Genomic DNA, 20,381 nt, shown 5'->3' on the forward strand with positions numbered 1-20,381 from the left:
GTATTTTGTGTTCTTTGCATAAACACTAGGGTAAATTGTAGGTTAGTGATTTGGTTTTCTACTTATATTATATATATACAGATGGCTTTTTAAAATAAGTACTACATATTCATAATAACCCAGGTGGTCTGCCTTATAATAATCAGAAAACTGTAGAATAAAGTATCACTGAAAACCTGCCTAGACCTTATCCCCATTTGTGACACACAAGTAGGGGTCTATAAATTCCAGTGTTTACTTGTGCAACACAAACAGCTCACCTTTGTATATCACTGTCTCACTGTACTATGTACACTCCTCAAAGATGCCAAAAATAATTTTAAAAATCCAGTGGTCTCTCATTTCCATCTTAAAGGGTATTTATGACTAGAGCCTTGCACCTTTAAGCACAGCCCCTTTTAGAAAGCTTGAAGTTTTCATATTTTACTATTATTTCTTGACCACTTAACTCAGGTGTGGGAAACCTTGGGCTTTCTGAATATTGCTTAACTATAACTCTCATAATCCTTGGCCTCTGGGCTTGTTTCCTGGGGCTGATAGGAATAGTAGCTGAACAGCACCTAGAGGCATCAAAGGTTCCCCATGCCTGATTTGACAAATAAATAGTGCCCAATGTGCTTTTTCCCTTCTTTCTCCCTCCTAATCCCTTTTTCTTTTAGACTAAGTTTAAGGGCAAGGTCAGTCTTACCATTAGAACTGATAAAGTTGCTCTGGAAGCATTTTTAGCTGAAGAGTGGGGGGAAAGTGTTTTCAGTATTTAAATTTAAGGGGCAACCCTATGCTCCCTGGGAGTGGCTGAGCAGCCATAATAGCCTGAAGAACTCCATCTCTGGAGTTCCCTGATGTAGCAAAAGAAAGCTCCACTGCAGTTGATGAACTACCAGCAGTCCATGGGTCTTCAGGATCCTGAGGCCCATTATTACTCCAGTATGCCCCCCCCCCCCAGGTCCCAAAACTATACCAGCCCTGGAGATGTCATGGTAGGTGGGTGGGCAGGTAGGGGAGAAAAGCTAGGAGGGAAAACAGGAAAAGCTGCCATCCCCATCTCCTGTCCTTCCTTCAAGTAGCCAGCAGGGCACATAAATGGCAGTAACTCTTATCACAGGTTCAGACTGCTCTGTAAGTGTACTCTTGTACAAAGAGTTAAAACTGCTTAATACAGAACTATTAGTCTTTTCTTTCCATCCCAGTGCAAAGACTAATAGTTCTGTATTAAGCAGAAAGAAACGGCTAAATGGAAAATGGAAAAAATGGAATGATTATGTTTTTGAATACGTACAATCTGAAATATTTGCACAGATAGCGGCAGAGGATAGTTGGGAAAATAAATGCCAAAGAATTACAAATAAATGGGCATTTTACAGGAATTGGATAGAAAGGGGTGAAGCCAACCCAAACATACAAGCTCGAATGAACAGACTGTGTACATGGATAAAGATCTGAAGAAGGAAGGTCTGTCCAGAGGGGAGGGTGGGAGGGGAGGGGGAAGGACTAGGGGGGGAAATGTACTTTGAATGGATCTAGTGATGTAAACCTCTTCAGGAACCACATGTAATAATAAGTTAAATAATTTTTTTAAAAAAAAATACAGAACTATTAGTCTGCCTTCTTTCACCTTCAGTTTTCTTCTACAGAAGAGGACACATTACCTTGATTTCACAATTTCAGTATTGATCCTCTTTAGTAAAGGTGTCCATATCAAAAGCAACTTTATGTTCAGTGCCTTTAAAAAGGGGTTTCACTCATGCTGCACTACATTCATGACCTAAGTATAACACTTTCCAAAAGGTATTTGGTACAAAAATCATGAAGAACAGAAAAATGGAACAGCTTGTGTGTTTTATTCCACACAGCCAACATAGAGCGATTCTGTTCCAAGTCAACTGCCAAACTGCTTCACAGTCCTGCCTTGTATGCAGAGCAAGGACAGTAGAAAAAATTGTTTAGTGGCAGAAAGAGCCCTGCTGAAAATCATTTAAGACAATAGGGTCTTACCCACAGTCACACCCACAGCAAGGCAAGAAGATCGTTTCCTGCAAAACCTGAAAAATCAACATTCAAAATGAAGATGAAGTGAGGTTGTTGTTGTTTAGTCGTGTCAGACTCTTCATGACCCCGTGGACCAGAGCATGCCAGGCACTCCTGTCTTCCACTGCCTCCCACATGAAGTGAGGTATATATAGCTTTAGACCCTGTGAATATTCAGCTGGTATGTGAGCTTTTTCTTCTAGGCAAGTCATATCTTCATTTACTTTTCCCCCAATCTAGAATGGGTACACTAGCTCTGCTGCTCCAGAGAAGCAGACACGGAGCAATGGAAAGAAGATTCTACCTAAACATTAGGAAGAACTTCCTGACAGTGAGAGCTGTTCAACAGTGGAATTTGCTACCAAGGAGTGTGGTGGAGTCTCCTTCTTTGGAGGTCTTTAAGCAGAGGCTTGACAGCCATCTGTCAGGAATGCTTTGATGGTGTTTCCTGCTTGGCAGGGGGTTGGACTGGATGGCCCTTGTGGTCTCTTCCAACTCTATGATTCTATGATCAGACAAATATCGCCAGTTCATTGCCTTTTCACCTGTTGAAGAATACTGCAAGTGCTCGATCAAGTTCAGAATGCCACTGTGTGGCATTACTTCTTTAAAAAATGGGATTATTATTTTTTTTACTATGCCATTTGCTAACAGTGAGACATACAAGAAGAGAAATTTGATGATGGGGGTGAAAAACCGGTTGAAGATGACGCAAATGAAATGAACAATTGGCCTGCTGCCTACTTAACATTGACTTCTGGATGTATAAGTTACTTGGTTTATTTTTTATTTTTTCTCTCCCTCTCTCTGTTTTTTTAAAGTATATTAACTGTAAACTGACCCTAACATTCCAGGAATAATGCCAGTGACTTGTTTATTTATATATAAAAAACCTTACCTGCAACAATTTTTAAGTAGTACTTCTGCTCATTAATCATTATTGTAAAACAATCTGGTTTTGCACTCAACATGCATATCCGACCACAAAAATACTGGAATATTTTTGTAATAAAAATGTAAAATACTGGACCATTATTTGACCACTGTTTGCTCTGTCAAATGCCCAACTCAACCCTAGTCACAATTCTATCTTCAGGGTCACAGAATGGGTTCAAGGATATTGGCTGAAAATGCCTGGGCAAACAGAAGCTGCACTGCAGCAAGAAACCTCCTATGCTGCAACATGTAATCCAGTCTGACTACACAGCAAGTAATTTTTTGTTGGCTGCATGTATAAAGGGAGTCCTGATGCTGCCAATGAATAAGTCTCTAGACAGATGGTTGACTGCCACTAATTAATATCCTTGATGAATATTTTAACTGCCTGTTAAGTGTCCATTTCCAGAGGGGTAGCCATGTTATTCTGTTGCCAGGAGAAGGGGGGAAGGGTCCTGTGGGGCTGCTGTGAGTGGCATGTATTTGTACCTGGCTTTCTCACTCAAGAGCTTAAGATTATGTGTATTATCCTCCCTGCTCTCCCACTTTCATCTTTGCAATAGGATCCACCCTATTCCTATAATTGTAATTTATTTTTTCAACAGATTTTAATAGTAAATGCATGTGCAAAAACATCAGTTCTTGACAATAGATTTGGGGGGGGGGGGAATCCACCTACAATGTTCTGGGCCCAGGAAATCCTGTGGGCATCTCTGCTAAAGATCAACAGCAGAGACAGAATAGTGGTTAAAACTTATATTAATATTTTCATATCCATTGCTAACGTACTAACAGGCTGAATAACTCCAAAGTTACTCAACTGAAGAACTAGCCTCAATTCAGCAGTTAAGAAAATGACTTTTTGTTGTGCCCAGCTGTCAACAAACAATAATTCTTACACTAAAAGGATTAGTTGAAGGAACCATTTTGCATCAGTTGAGAAAACATGTGATCAGCACTTCAGAAGTGCGCAAAGGGGAGTATCCAAGCACATGGGCCCCAAATATGCTTTTCCCAAGATAATTGATCTCAAAATAACTATATGAGCAGCACAGAGAAATAGTTCACATCACGTTACAACAAGTAGAGCATTTTCACATAAAATAGAGCACTTTGGAAATAAGATCTGATAAGGAAAAAGCTGCCACTGAAGGGGCCTGGTTAGGAATATTTCTAATGTAGTGATAATGGATCCATGAAGTGGGATCATGGGTCCTGAAAGTGAGCCGGCTCCATCTGGAAACTTGGAGAAGAGACTTGAGCTCTCAGGGTGACAGCCAGGCATCAGGTATCCTGCTTCCTTGACAGAAACTGTCTTGCCACATCTTGGTGATTATCAAAAGGCTGAATGTGCTGTGTGGGTCTGAGGGGGCTCTTTGCATGTCTGATCATATACAAATGCTTCTTGAGGCAAACAGCAATTGCTGTTATGACCAAGAGGTCATTTAGGTAGTGGTGGATCGCTATGCCTTTTAGCCCCGTGGCCCCTGCTGAGTGGATTGCAGGAGAAACATCATTGTGGCTGCTGTTTCTCATACCACCGTGCAATTTAACCAACTGAGCAAAGGGGGGGGAGGTCTCTGTATTTGGTGCTTTACCCCATTTTACAGTCAACTGAGTCTAAGGTTGCTCTCCACTGAGTCTAAGGTACCCTGCTCTCCACTGTGTCATGCAGTGCCAATCAGCACATGTGCATCACTTCTGCCCCAAGCACAAGGTGCACAACTGACCCTGCCTCACTAAGGCCACAGTGAGTCAGAGAAAATGCCAGCTACCCACTGCTTCCTCTTGACCAGTGTTAGAAGCTCAATATAAGCTAGGTGCCAAATGGCTCCTTAAACCTATGTTTCAGTCACCAAAACAGAATGTCAGTTGCCATTTTGGGGCAAGGTGGCTCCAAAGTCTTGCTTTTCAAATGATGGACTGACTGTGATTGATTTTCAGTTAAACGTCTGACTAATTCATATGAAAACTTTGAACTGGGTTATCAACTCTGAAAATTTAAGGAAAAGCCACTCCATCCAGAAACAGTCCACATATATATTGGCTTCTTTCTACCTCTTCTTCTTAATGGTGACACGGACCACCCCACCCCCAAAGGAGTACAATATAGAGACCAAAGATTAAACATGCTCTCTCAAGGAAGGCAGAGTCAAGACTGGTGTAAGGTTGCTTCGTCTTTCAGGATGGCCAACAAAAGCAACTGCTTCTTGTTTTGAGACAAGGGTGTTTTTTTTAAGGAGTTGGTCCTTAGCTGTATGTTTCATTCCACTGCTTTAAAAAACCTGAGTGCAAATTTCTTCATCGTTACAATTGGGTGTCAAGTGTGTAAAGTGTCCCTAGTTCAACAGTCTCTAGTTCACAGGTCCCTTTAATGATTCACCAATATATCCATCAAGAATCAACTTGGCCAGTACTAAGAGACTTGCACAAGTATGACCAAATACAGTGGTACCTCTGGTTAAGTACTTAACTCGTTCCGGAGGTCCGTTCTTAACCTGAAGCACCACTTTAGCTAATGGGGCCTGCCGCTGCCGCTGTGCTGCCAGAGCACGATTTCTGTTCTTATCCTGAAGCAAAGTTCTTAACCTGAAGCATTATTTCTGGGTTAGCGGAGTTTGCAACCTGAAGCGTATGTAACCCAAGAGAATGGGGTGGTGCCTTAATGATTCACACATCTAGCAATGGACTGTTTGATAACATGGATAGCAAGGTTCAAGTCCTGTACCTGCCCTCATTATGCAAAGACTATAGGAAAAAGCTGTTGAAATCAGAGAAGAAATGACAGCAAAGAGTTTAGAACAAAAAAACCGAAACACCTTTTCTAGAAAGCTAGAGGGAGCTTTTTGTGGGTGGGGGGATTCTACATGATAATTGAAAGGGGTAAAAGAAAATCACAACAAACCCCAGAAGAAAACGTGTGGGTTCTCAATTAGGTTTGCGCATTACATGGGCAATATTTCACAGTTCAGCTCCCAGGAATCATCATCTAGGGTTAAGGCTCAGTTCATGAGAATAAGTTTATTCCGGGAAAAGAAAACCTTCACTAGTGTGATATTAAAACTTAAGTATTATTGAAGTATGTTACTATTAGTATATTACAATGTCACATACTATTTCTACTCATAACACTTACGTAAGTTTCCACTTGAATAAGAACTTTCGGCACAACCTTGTTTTCTTCACCATAGAGTTTCACTGTATCAAGGGTGTGGATCAATAAACTTTGCCAAGATTTGAAGTCAAATAGGGGAGAATGGGGTGTATATATAGCCAAAAGCTGTAGGCTAGCCCTGCAAGCGTTCAGCAGGCCGCTGCAGACAGCAGATATGGTGATTATGGGATTTTGTTTGTTTGTTGCCAACACTGACCTTAAGGGAGGATGGCTTACAAACAGCCCTGACCTTTTGGGATAAGGTGGCTTACAAACAAAATGCATAAAGCCACAGAAAGGACTGCATTTCGAGAACAGGCTCTGTACCATTTGGAACTTTGTTAATCAAGACACAGCAGAGCATGTGCATGTTAATTCACAATCCAGGATATTGTCATAGTATACTCCCTATACCACTATCGGACTAGACACCACAGTCTTTGCACCACTACAACCCAGTAACTCCATCCATATGTCATATGAAAGAAAATAATTTCAGCACACACTGAACATATATACGGTAGATATTCTACTAGCAGAGATGTTCAAGCATGAGAAGAATTCTATTTGATCACTTACCAGTTTTGAGTGGATTCTAATATACTGAACTGGTTTTGAGTTTCAAGAGCTCCCAATTACTATTATTGGTTTGGAGCTTAGTTTTCTACTTTCCCAAAGCATCTCTGTTTTAGAAACTTCACTTAATTTTATTACTTTACTCCTTTTTAAACCCAGCATCTAGATTTTTGCATTGCATTGCCTGAATGTATCTTGATTTAATGTTTAATTTATAAGACAATAAAGCAAGTAATTGCTTTTTAGCTGATTATTTAGATTTAGCCAACTGATAAGATTTTACTCTATTTACATTTAGAGAACCTCACTGAAGGAAGCCTTAGTGCATTTTGAGAAAACATAAGAAAACAAAATTTACAGTCTAACCAAAGATGATGTATCTTTTAGAAATCAGTGCCATCTGAGTATGACATTCCCTTATAATAATACATTGAGAAGAGTTGTAAAAATAACTACCCAGTAAACATGAGATCTGTACTGTTTGTTTGTTATTAGTGTTTATTTTGTTGAAAACCCAATGAAAGCTCCGTAGAGACCAGCCTGGATTGGTGAAGATCCAGCTAAGCCTTCTTGTACTTTCCTCCTAAAGCAAGAACCAATAGCTGTAATAACTGAAAGCAAATTATGTAAAAACATAACTGGCAGCAGTTTCTATAAGTATCCCAAATCAAGTCATTGTTCATCTGCTCCACCATTTACTCTGGGGCTATGTTTAAAGATTAATCACACTGATAATTAAACATTGCAAACCTGGTACTTTTGATGTTATGAATCACCCAAATGCAGCGCCTGGTTTTCCAAATCAAATACCATAAGAACAGCTCCCTGATAAGATTTACCACGTAAATAATGTGTGAAACTATCATTTGCCTATCTTGTAACATGAACACATGACTTACCGGTAGTTTCCAATCATGTGCATAATTTTTATGCAGAGTTATTTATATGTTTTCTCACCAAAGTCAAGCAAGAAGAAATGTATTCTATGAAGCCATCCTCTGTAGCTTGGTTCAGACAATCCACTAAAGAAACAACCTTTGGGCTTATGTGTTCCCCCACAAAAAATCCCACAGCAATTATCTTCCAAGGTCTCTGGTTACAACAGAATCAGAAAAGTACTGTTTGTCCATATCCTATATAAATCACCATCTCAAAACGGCAAGGAGGGAGTGTCTTAAGCCCATGCCTTGTTCCTGGTTTGTTCAGAAAGCACTGAAGTTTAAGATGCGGGAATTTTTCTTGTGCTTTATTTTTCCACAGAATATTGTCCATTTCATGCATTCATTAGTAACATTGAATGTATGCTAACTGCAAACACTGGAGTTTTTGCCAATTGGAGGCAGGAAAATGTTGTCTCCATCTTTAAAAAGGCAGGTGGGAGGAAGAGGACCCATGCAACTACCAAGCGGTCATCGATACCAGGAAAGGTATTAGAACAAATAATTAAACAGCCACTCTGTGAGTAGTACTTAGAAAAGCATACTGTGATTACTAAGAGCCAGCATAGGTTTCTGAAAAAGAAGTCCTGCCACACAAATCTTATTTCTTTCTTTTTTTGATAGAGTTACAAGCTTGGTGTATCAGAGGAATACTGTGGATGGAGCATATCGTGCTTTCAGTAAGGCTTTTGACAAAGTCCCCCATGACAGTCTTGTGGAGAAGCTGGTAAACTGTGGGTTACTGTTAGGTGAATTTGTAGCTGATTGTCTGACCAAACCCAAAGTGTGCTCACCAATGATTCCTCATCATCCTGGAGAAAAGTGACAACTGGGGTGCCACAGGGTTCTGTCCTGGGTCCAGTGTTATTCAACATATTTATAAATGACTTGGATGAAGGAACAGATAGGATGGTAAGCAAACATGCAGGCGACAATAGACTAGGAGGGGTAGCTAATACTTCAGAAGAAGGAATCAGGATTCAATATTACCTTAACAGATTGCAGAACTGGGCCAAAACTAACAAAATCAAGTTCAATAGGGACAAATGTAAAGTTCTATACTTAGGCAGGAAGAACTAGCTGCACAAAAATAAGATAGGGAACACCTGGTTTGCCAGTAGTACATGTGAAGAGGATCTAGGGGTCTTTGTAGACCACAAGCTTAACACGAGTCAGCAGTGTGACGCAGCAGCAAAAAAAGGGGGGGTGCTATTATAGACTGCATCAACAGAATATAGTGTCCAGATCAAGGGAACTCATAGTGTCACTCTTCTGTCTTTGTCAGACCACACCTGGAGTACTGTGTCCAGTTCTGGTGTGCAGAGGAGAGCAACCAAGGAGATAAAATGTCTGAAAACCAAGACTAATGAGTAACAGTTGAGGGAGTTGGGTATGTTTAGCTTGGAGAAGAAAAGGCTGAGGGGTGATATAACAGCCATCTTCAGATATCCAGGACTGTCACATGGAAGATGGAGCAAACTTGCTTTCTGCTGCTCCAGAGAGTAAGACCTGAACCAATGGCTTCAAGTTACAAGGAGATTCTGACTAAACATCTGGATCAGAGGAAGGTTTTTAAACAGATGCTGGATGGCCATCTGTCATGGATGCTTCAGCTGTGATTTCTACATTGCATGGGGTTGAACTAGATGTGTGAAACTGCGTATATCTGAGAGTTTGATTACAGTTGCTCCAAAAATTAAAAAAGACCTTCAATCACAGAAATAATTGCCATCATGTATCACAGTGCAGTTCTGATTCATGCTATTCTGCTGCATAACTGCCAATGCCCAGAAACTATAGCATGGTAGAAATCCGGAAGCAGTGTTTTCAGTATAAAACAGCCCTAATGCTTCTTAACAACTGCAAATCCAGAAGGAACCAAGCCATAAGTAAACACCTATATTTCCATTACTATGTCTTTGTAAATAAAACATTTCAGGTATTCTATCAGTATCAGTCAAAACTTGCCAGCTATAATATATCCAAAGACATACACAAAAGAAACAAGTTTTTTTGTTTGTTATTTAGGGTTGCCATACATCTGGACATATCCAGAATACTGTAGCCGCAACCAGTGTCTGGGCGGGAAAATCTAGATGTATGGCAGTCGGTGTCAGTGTCATCTTTGCCAATTTTCCTCAGAAAAAGCTCAAAAATGTCTAATTTCTTTGCAACCCTATTTAATTGGCACATCAACAGCTGGATACTATACTGTTCAGTAAGGTTTACTCACAAGTGTAAATAGGATTGGAACTTAAAGCTTCTGCCAACTCCTTCTAATCTAATATTTTAGAAATGCACTTTGTACAAAACTTCCCAAAGAAAGAGTGGGCAAATGTACCTAGAAAGTAAAAGCTGTAGGGCAGAGTCAGAAAGCAGAAAACATCTTCTTGTTTTGACAAACATATTTAAAAACAATGTCTCTATAAGAAGAATCACATTTCAACTAGGTGCAGATTTATTACAAGTTCAGGGCCAACAGCCTGTGTAGCAAGCCACTTGTTTCCTGAAGAGGCAGGCCATGCATTCCAATCACACATCCATTCAGATCCTCATTCCAATTTTTGTCTTACTTGATTCATTCTCAGAACCAGTTTTGTTTCCATTACTCTTTTGCAAACCTCTAGTGTCCATCCAGATCATTCTGTCCAATCACATCTATGCCATTTCTAGTTCACTGCTAGTGGAGTCCAACCCCAGAACATTTGTTTCCTTCCATCTCAAGGAGTATTTTTTCTCATTCACTAACAGAGACCAGAATCACAGTATTTCAGAGAACAGTGGGGAAGTTGGGGGCAACAAACTACATCAGCATGCATACTGAGAAATTAAAACACTAATAATAAACATCAAGTTATTGCTTAGACGTACAGGAGGCTGCTGACCACAATGACTCATGCTCCAATAAACCTGCCTCAGAAGCACCACTCAACTTCTCTCTGCTATCCATCCTGTGGTTTTAGTGGGGGGACTATATTAGTTTGTCACTTACCATACATAAAATTCTTACATTTTGGTAGAATATAGGCAGAGTCTAACACAAGTGAGCACATAAAAGCAATCACTGGTGGTAATCTTCAGTCCAAAAGGCATATATGGGGGGTAGCAACACTGCTGTACCAAATTCTTTTTCAAAGCCAGCATGCCAAACACTTAAAGGGCAGCCAATGTCATTTGTTTGTGCATAGCAGAATTCTTCTTGGGTTCTGGGTAGCTTCAAACAGAAGCCACCTGTCAACCACTAGTTCCTTCAACCTTCAAGGATTCCTATAATTACTCCTGAATAATCAATCACCTTTTTTCTCAGCTACCTCCCTCTTCATCTTGGCTACCTGAAGGTCTCTCAATTGCCTTCTCCCACTCCCTCTAGAAAAGCCAGGATCCCCTCCACATACCTTGCAGTCACCCACAGACATGGATGCCAGATCCAGAACCATGAGCATAGCATGTGGTCACAGATTATAGAACTTGCAGTCTGGTAACATCTGGACAGCCACAAGTATTCCAGCCCTGCCCCAGCAGTCATCTCCCTGCTTATACCACTTTAACTGCCCCCCCCCATTATTAAGTAATCCCGAGAACAGTAGTTTGTTAAGGGTTCTTCGAGGAAATGTAGTTTTGTGAGGGGTAAATTACAATTTCCAGTATTCTTTTTTTTTTGGGGGGGGGAGAGCCGTGATAGCTAAGGTGGTATAAATGTGCTTTAGCTGTATGGGGTGGATGTGGCCTTACTTAAGGGGAGGGGACAACAACAGTACAGTCCTAACCGTGTCTACTCCAAAGCAAGTCCTACTGAATTTAATGGGGCTTTCTCCCAGCCCTGCAGTCCTAGCACCTTGGTGAACTCAGCCAGAGTTACTTGGGAGTGCAGATTGGGAGACCAGACTGCAAGGGCTGCCCAAGAGGGGGGAATTCCACCCACTTAGTGTCATTCCCACACAGCTTCAGTGATGGAAGAAGCGACACCGGTTGGAGTTTCCCATTCCTTGATGCATTTTTTTTTTAAAGGTAGAGGAATCTCCCTGCGATTTGGGCAGAGACCCAACATAAAATGCGGAAGCTCCTCCTGCCTCCCCACCCGTTTTCCCCGATACGCCCCCCACCTACCCACCCCATTCCTCTCCCGAGCTCCTTACCAGCCTGCAGCAAGGGACCCTCACCAACAGGGGCGCAGACATCGGGGGAGGGCTGCTGCTGCAGAGGCCGCGGCTCCTCCCCGGCAGGCCCAGGGGTAGCGGCGGCGGCGGCGGCAGAAGCAGCAGCGGGGCCCTGGGAGTATTTGATGTCCCGAAAGAACTTCTTCGTCTCGCGCAGGTTGTGCTGCAGCCGCGCCAGGTGCCGGTTGTAATGGCCGAAGGAACGGCACAGCTCGCGGCTCAACCCTCCGCCGCCGCCGGAGCCCCGGGTCGAGGGGCCTCCCGTCCCCCCCGACATCTCGCCCGCGGCGGCGTCCGCCTCAGAGCTCTCCCCCCACCACGGCGGCGACTCGGGGGATGCCAGGCTGTTCTAGCGCCGCCTGGGCCACGGGCTCGGCCTCCTCCTCCCCTGTCACCAGCGTCGCACCGAGCCGCACTGCGCACGGAACGGAACCTTTATCCGGGCGTTCTGGCGGGGAGGCGGCGGCTGCCGAGGGCGGACCCCATTCCCCTCGCTCGCTCGCTCGCCTTGCACTGTGGGGGATGTAGTCGCCGCTTCCCTCTTGTTGCGGAGTATCGGAACTGCACCCTCTCGGCGGGCGGGGAGAGGGCGTGTGAGGGCCTTTCCGAAAAGCACTCTGGGATTTGTAGTCTGCCGGGAGACTCCCTGCTTCAGTTTTCATGTGAAAGGACTAATACCGGATTTACGTACCGGTATAAGGTAAACAAGCTATACAGTAGTTTAGCGCCCCACGGGGGGGGGGGGGAATTTAAAGGAAAAAAATCTGGATGTATATTTCCAAAATACTGTATAAGATAAAAAACAAATAAAATAAAACCTACATACAGTAACAGTGGCAAATACCTATACCTATTAGGGCCATAAATTACCATATAGTATATATTTAACACAAAAAACAGCGACAATTTGTTGTTGACAAAGGACAGCCCCGTTACCTTCAGTAGCTTAGGGCCTCATCAAAGCTAAATCTGGCCCTGCAAAGGACGTTGGACTTGAGGGGTTGGCAATGCCTCCAATTAAATGCAAACGGCATATATGGGGGGGGGGCGACACTGAATAGGAATGTTGAAAAAGTAACGTTTGAAGCACAAGAAACTGTTTCGGGGTGGTTTTAGAAACACTTCGCTTGTTACAATAAATGCTAAAAATTAGTAAAAACTACAATCTAAGGCAGGGGTCAGCAAACTTTTTCAGTAGGGGGGGGGCGGTCCACTGTCCCTCAGACCTTGTGGGGGGCCGGACTATATTTTTTGGGGAAAGAATGAACAAATTCCTATACCCCACAAATAACCCAGAGATGCATTTTAAATAAAAGCGCACATTCTACTCATGTAAAAACACACTGATTCCCAAACCGTCCGCATTCCAGATTTAGAAGGCGATTGGCCCAGATCCGGCCCCTGGCCCTTAGTTTGCCTACCCATGATCTAAAGAATATGCCTCCTTGAGGAGAACAAACCTCTTTCTGTGCAGAGCAAGGCTAACCATAATTGCTCGCAAGTATATCCTACTGAATTCAAAGGAGTTTACGCCCAGGTATGCGATATTAGGATTGCAGCAGTAACCTCCTTCCCTTTAGAGTTGCTTCTAGAAAGAGAAACAAGACATCTTGTGACATCTTGAAGAATAACATATTTGTTGTGACATGAGCTTTTGTGGGCTCTTTCATCTTTTGCTGCAACAGACTTAATACGACTTCTCTACTGAAGTTGTCATTGTAAGGATGAGCCCATTTATATTGAGACCCTACCTGCCCACGGACTGTCTTGCCCGAGTGGCGCATGCTCTGGTTATCTCCTGCTTGGACTACTGCAATGCACTCTATGTGGGGCTACCTTTGAAGGTGACTCGGAAACTACAACTAGTCCAGAATGCGGCAGCTAGGCTGGTGACTAGGAGCAGCTGCCAAAACCATATAATACCAGTCCTGAAAGACCTACATTGGCTTCCAGTACATTTCTAAACACAATTCAAAGTGTTGGTTCTGACCTTTAAAGCCCTAAACAGCCCATACCTGAAGGAGCATCTCCACCCCCATTGTTCAGCACCCCCACTGAGATCCAGCACCATGGGCATTCTGGCGGTTCCCACACTGTGAGAATTGAAGCTACAGTGCACCAGGCAGAGGGCCTTCTCAGTAATGGCACTCACCCTGTGGAATGCCCTCCCATCAGATGTCAAGGAGATGAGTAACTATATAACCTTTAGGAGACATCTGAAGGCAGCCCTGTATAGGCAAGCTTTTAAAGGTTTTATGTTTTACTATGTTTTACTATGTTATTGTTATGCACCACCCCAATATCCAAGTGGTAAGAGACTCCAGGGTTTCTTCCAACACTTGGGGCTCATTCACACTTACCTTTGGCCCCACATTTCTAGGCACAGGTCCATGTTTTCCCAGTGTCTGAGCACTTCCCACCCCCGCCACTGTACCCAGGAAAACCAGCTCTTTAACACTGAATTTGAACAAAGTGCAATTCGGGTTTTCAATGTATAGCTGTTTGTTCTGATTCAGCAGTAGAGAGCGGGTTTTCATGAGGAGGAAACTTAAGGCAAAAAAAACAAACACAACACTCAGACAGGGAGCTTTAAAATACAGACCTGAGCCTAGAAAAGTGGAGCAAAGGTACTGATTTCCAAAGGACTGATTTCCTTGGAATGAAGGACAGCAGAGACTGGTGGTTTTATTTACACATATATACAACTTGAGCATACGATGGAAGGGTTCACAGCCTTATAAAATATATTGCTTCTCTATTATTCACAGTTTTGAATCCAGCACGGCCAAAACACATCTGTCTGCAGCTCTTGGCATTCAGCTTTTGAGCTCTTGCTCTTTTGCACACCCCTACATAGCAGCTAGGTGAGGGGTTAGGGAAGGCCTACCCATTTGTTTTAGAGCAACTTCTTTGGTTAGGTATTGTGGTACTTAACTGGCCAGCCAGAGCCATTACCTTGACAAAGAAACTGGCTTGGCAAGCTTCTCCTTATACAGTCTATCCTCGCAGATACAGGATCGTAAGTTCTGGAAGAGGACCCAGGGTTCCATCCAAACTGACCCCTGCCCAAACTCATAACAATACTAACCTTCATTTAATGCAGAGAGTTGGTTTTTCTGTTTGCCTGGGGATCTGTGTAATGTGGTAGGCTTGAATGTTCTATTCTATCTCCAAAGTTCTTACAGCTTATTACTAGGGATCAACCGGAGAAGAGTTTTCTGTAACAAACTGAACCTGACCAATTACAGGGAATTCTTACTTGTAGTCCTTAAATAATTTCATTGCTCTACTTGATAATTCATATTATTAATTATTTGAAACATTTTGGAAAGCTACTTAAAAGCTATTATAAAAAGTTTACTTTAGTAATGAATAGCTTTACTTTAGTGATGAATAGCTCTCAGAATGATTTCTTACTTCCTGCATTTAGACCTGGATAAAATCCAGCAAGCACTTTAAGTATGAGAAAAGGAAAATGCAAACATTCAGTTATCTCAAAATATAAAACTGAATGTCTGGAAAGTCCAGCAATGTAAATAGAAACTCTAGTTACAAGTAATTGATTCATGGCAAATCACAACATAATTCTCAAAATTCATAGACTAATAAGGAAGCCATCTCCTTTGTTTAATTAGAGCAATTGCTTTCAGCATTCCTAGATGACAGATGCAGACAAATTCCATACAATTTGTAAAAAGAATGCTACAGAGGATGCCATATTTTTCAACTCTATTATTTTTGGAAGTCGACATGTATGTCACTTTATTGTTCTGATTTGCAAAACAACTTTGAAACAGAAATGCAGTACAGCAAACAGCCGTATTTCTTACAATGTTAACAAAAAACAAAAAGCAAATGTATTTTTATATGCATGTGACAGATTATCTGATAAAATTAATCCTTTTTGGATTCTTGTTCTCTGGACAAATTGATTTATACTGGATGTAAAAATGAAAACCAGTTGTAACTGGAATTTTGTAATCTAGAAATATCTTTCTTCTTCTTCTTGGTATGCCTTTATTGGTAAATTGTATTTCAGTTAATGGCCAATCAAATAAATTTTGATTGATTGATGAGACAGATTTAATCCTCCTAAATGATTTAAGTTCTTTGATTCTCCCTTCAAAGGCTGAAGCAGCTAGGAACATGATGCTTCTTGTAAACTGCTATTTAAAGAAAAATGAAGGAAAATCCACATATTAGTTAAACCAGATCCTTTCTCATCCTTGCTGACCAAATGCATGCTAATTTGGAAGTTAGCTGGGTTCATATTTCAACAACTGTCTAGAAAAATGGAACAAACTGCAAGATGGAACTTGAAAAACCCTATCTGCCTTCATTATTAACACATGATGCACATACAGCACCAAGAGGCTTCCCCACTCTCACATCTTTGATGAAAATCACAACACAATATAGGAGGGAAGGTAGATGCAAAGGAAAATATCACATAAGAAGAGCTTTGCTGGATTGGACCGAAGGTTTATCTGTATAATCCAGCATCCTGAGTGGAGAAGCATTCTTTCTACTTGTGATTCCCAGCGATGATCATTCAGATTTCTCCTGCTTTGTAGGAGAAATATGGATGTCAAGGGAAGGAGAGAACAGACTTTGCATAGCAAGGATTGTGAGGTGGTACAAAACAATAATACACATTATTCATTTCCTTTATCTCACTTCTGATCCCAGTGCTCAAATTCGGATTATTATAAACTGAAGCTCATATTTCTCTGTGCTTTTCTTTTAAAAAGCAGCAATAGTACAACTAATCACAGTCACTGAGACAAGCTTTGTGAAAAAAATGCAACATTATTAACAAATGCTATTCTTAAAACCCAGGGAGTTGATTCCGATCCCCATGAATATGCATTCAGGATAATTTGGTTTATAAAAGCAATATTATCTGCCTAGACACATACTCATCTTCTGGTTAGAGGATGTGGCTCTTCACATTTCCCATACAATAAAAAATGACCTCCTTTATTCCTGCTCCTTTTTTAATGACCTTCAATGCCCTTTGGCCATTATGATCTCACATGAGCTGAAAGGATGATTTGTGCAAAAATTACCCACACCATTAAATTGAATTTTGTGTGACAGCTCAAGTTTTCTTATTTCCTGCAGGGAATTTAGAGGCAACCTCTTATTTCTCCCAGTCATATGTCATAAGACCATCTCAACTCATTGGCTCAAATGCTGCAGCCAATTCACACAAACAAAGCCCAACCCTATGTATGTTTACTCAGAAGTAAGGCACACTGATTTCAGCAGGATCACAGCTTTATGCACCATAATGTACTTCTTTTGCATGGTGCCTAACTGAATCATTTGAATGTGTACAGGCATGTTCTCAGAAGTTCTTCTTAAAATGAACAGAAGTTGGACTATTCATCTGTGGATGTGTTTTTCTGCTTGTTGAAGAAATGGTAAGTAGGTTGTGCAGAGAGCTAGTTACTGGGTGAATAATACAACCCAGCACTGAGCATGTACATCACCAATTTTGTAATTTATCTATATTGCTGTTTAGTGCAACACTGTACCCAATACATGAAAATTAATGGAAGAGAGATCTAGTCACAACTGTGAGCTATGATATCTAAAAATCACTTTTGTGTTTCAAAGGCAATATACCTCTGAATAGTAGGAGTGGGTGTGTAGAAACAATGGATAAGAGCTGTTGCCCTTGTTCCTTGTGCTTGGGCTTCCCAGAAGGATCTGTTGGGGGAAAGATGCTGCACTAGGTCAGATCTGGCAGAAATATATATTCTTATGATGTACTGAATCCTGCTTATTGAAATGATAGCTTCTTGGTATTCATGTTCACCAGGTCACTGTGTGAGCCAGAGCGATGAGGCCCTCAAGCAGGATCCACCATTACTTTTGTCCTTCTCTTCTGCTGGATTGTAGAGGTTCAAGCTCCCATTTTCTTTCTAAGTGAGAAGATGGAAACTGCCATCTCACCATTGCAGCACACTCAGCTTGCACAGCCAGGATTGGTCCGGGTCCCCTGCTCTTAATCTCCAAATGCTATGTACAGAACAAAGATCCAGTCATTGTCATCTCAGAGTTATTTCAGGGTTGTCGTCCTGAGGCAACAACCGCTGACTACACAGGCATGGAATTCACTGAGCCTTTCTTACGTCAATGGATGTCTTTATGGCAGCAGATCCCCTACCACGCTACACACCCTGAACACCCCTGAGATAAACCAGAGATTGCTTAGGTGTTTACTAAATCCTAGAGGAAAGTGAGATAAGCTATTGGACAATGATCTTGCCAGAGGCTGTGGACTTTCTTTCAGCTTGTTCTAGTTCTCTGATTCACTCTGTAAACATGTTTAGAACCACTAGGGGCTGATGTGAGTTCAAGGGTTAGTAGTCAGAATATAGGACGCCGGTAGCGCTTTGGTCTAAACCACTGAGCCTCTTGGGCTTGCCGATCAGAAGGTTGGCGGTTCAAATCCTTGCGACGGGGTGAGCTCCTGTTGCTCAGTCCCAGCTCCTGCCAACCTAGCAGTTTGAAAGCACACCCGAAAGTGCAAGTAGATAAATAGGTACCGCTCCGCCGGGAAGGTAAACGGCGTTTCTGTGCACTGCTCTGGTTTTGGTGTTCCGTTGCGCCAGAAGTGGCTTAGTCATGCTAGTCACATGACCCGGAAAAACTGTCTGCAGACAAACGCCGGCTCACATGGCCTGTAAAGCGAGATGAGCACTGCAACCCTAGAGTCATCTGCAACTGGACTTCACAGTCAGGGGTCCTTTACCTTTACCGTACCTTTAGCCCAGGATAACTGGATGTGTTGGTGACTGGTTGGAAACCCAGGATAATTGATCTTATGTTGCTTTGGCTACCTTCTTCATATGCTCTCACCTGTAGCTGTAGTTTCTTTCAGCCTTTCAGCCATTGCTTATGGCCAGCCCATCCCCCTTATCAGGCTTCTTGTGCTCCTGGGAATCCCTGTGGCAAGATGTTGAAAAATAAAGAAAGAAAAAGACATGCATATTAGTGCATGCTCATTATGAGAGTATGATCCATTTAAGCATTCATTCAGCATGGTGATAGCTCTCAGAGGCAAAGGAAGTAGAACTTCTTCTAGCAGATGACAATAAGGCTGTGGACATGCTATACCTTTCTTTCTCTCAAAGCATGCTGGGCACTGTAGTTTGTTAAGAGTGGCTGGGAATTGTAACTCTGTGGGGAGTAAACTACACTGTCCAGAATTCTTTGAGGGGAAGAATGTGCTTTGAATGTATAGTTTGTACACAGCCTTTAAGAAATATCAGTATTTTGTTTCCTTTGTGTTCCCATTTAAGTAGCTAGTGATACTTGGTATAAATACTCTCAGTAAGAGGCACTTATTGTTCAATGCTTTTATCATATTGTTTGTGAAGCCTTTACATTATACGGTAATCTAAAAGCACACCCCCCCCCACAGACCTAAAGAGCTGACAATGGGTAGAATTTTGCCTCTGTCTCGAAAGCTATTATCATATGAAGGTACAGAATAAAGGCATTTAAAACGCAACACGAGTTAAGAACACTTGGGTCCATTGATTTAAGGTTTAAATCCGAAACACATTTAGTAGTAATTCCTATTGAACTCAGAGGGACTTACCTCTGAGTAAGTATGTTTAAGATTTCACTGTATAAGTGCTTAACTCTCTGTTGAATTGAGAGCTCTTGTTTGGACCTCAGAGTGCTTCACCCAAGGGCAGGCATGGTTTGGAGCTGTTTAGCTAAGACTCCTTAGATACGTGTCCTCTTGAAAACAGACATGCTTGCAATCCCTAGACTCTCTTAGTGGCGGCTGTGTCTCATTTGTCCATCTGTTCCTCCTGTTAAATTTATGGCATGTAGGAAAGGAATCCACCAGGATATTGTTTGCATACCCACAGGGTTTCCTAAACTTGGGTCTCCAGCTGTTGTTGGACTACAACTCCCATCATCCTTAGCTAGCCAGATCAGGGATGATGGGAATTGTACCACCCAAAAAGTTGGAGACCCAAGTTTAGGAAACCCTGCCATAGGATGTGGAACAAATTTGGCAGTTCAAAGATGATTACATAATATGAACTTAAGAAACACTATCTATGTGGCTTTTCTTTCTCCTTCGCTGCATCTTTATATGTATGGAGATTGAAAGAAAATGGATATGTAAGAATAGAAGAAGTGGGATCTAAATTTTGGGTTTTACCTACTGGGAGAGCTGCATGACCTGAGAGAATGTTCTGTTGAGTGATATTGCCCTCAGATGTATTTGGTCATAGGGCTGGGAGAGGGTAAAATCACATTCTATATTCCTACCTCTTCCCCATAGCAGCATAGCTGATCATTTAGACTATTAACAATTAGTTAATCCTCAGTGGGGCACCTTAGATCAGTTTTAAGAGATATGAAAATAGTTTCTCATTGGCAAACATGGATATAGCTGAGGTCAAGCACTCCAGAAAAAAAAACCAGGAGGCCAGGTATTATCGACACTTGCCTGTACAATTGCCCTAGATTTTTCATGTATAACAAAATCAATGCTAAGGAGCTCCAGGCAGGGGCCTTTTGTATTAAATTTAATGAAGTGAATGTCCCCAAGGCCCT

At 41.9% G+C, this 20,381-nt stretch overlaps 1 protein-coding gene across 2 annotated transcripts in view; it reads right to left on the minus strand.

Annotated features, from left to right (window-relative positions):
* DSTYK (dual serine/threonine and tyrosine protein kinase) overlaps positions 1-12,203 on the minus strand; it is a 39,148-nt gene extending 26,945 nt beyond the window's left edge. The window contains exon 1 of one of the 2 annotated variants that reach the window (XM_033152794.1): positions 11,769-12,203. In XM_033152794.1, the coding sequence (XP_033008685.1) occupies positions 11,769-12,066 (298 nt within the window). In that variant the 5' untranslated portion in view covers positions 12,067-12,203. The remainder of the gene's footprint in view (positions 1-11,768) is intronic. The other variant, XM_033152793.1, reaches the window with a different exon arrangement.
* Between the last annotated feature and the right edge of the window lie 8,178 nt (positions 12,204-20,381).

The sequence above is a fragment of the Lacerta agilis genome, chromosome 6 (assembly GCF_009819535.1).
Source record: "Lacerta agilis isolate rLacAgi1 chromosome 6, rLacAgi1.pri, whole genome shotgun sequence".
Taxonomy (NCBI): Eukaryota; Metazoa; Chordata; class Lepidosauria; order Squamata; family Lacertidae; genus Lacerta; species Lacerta agilis.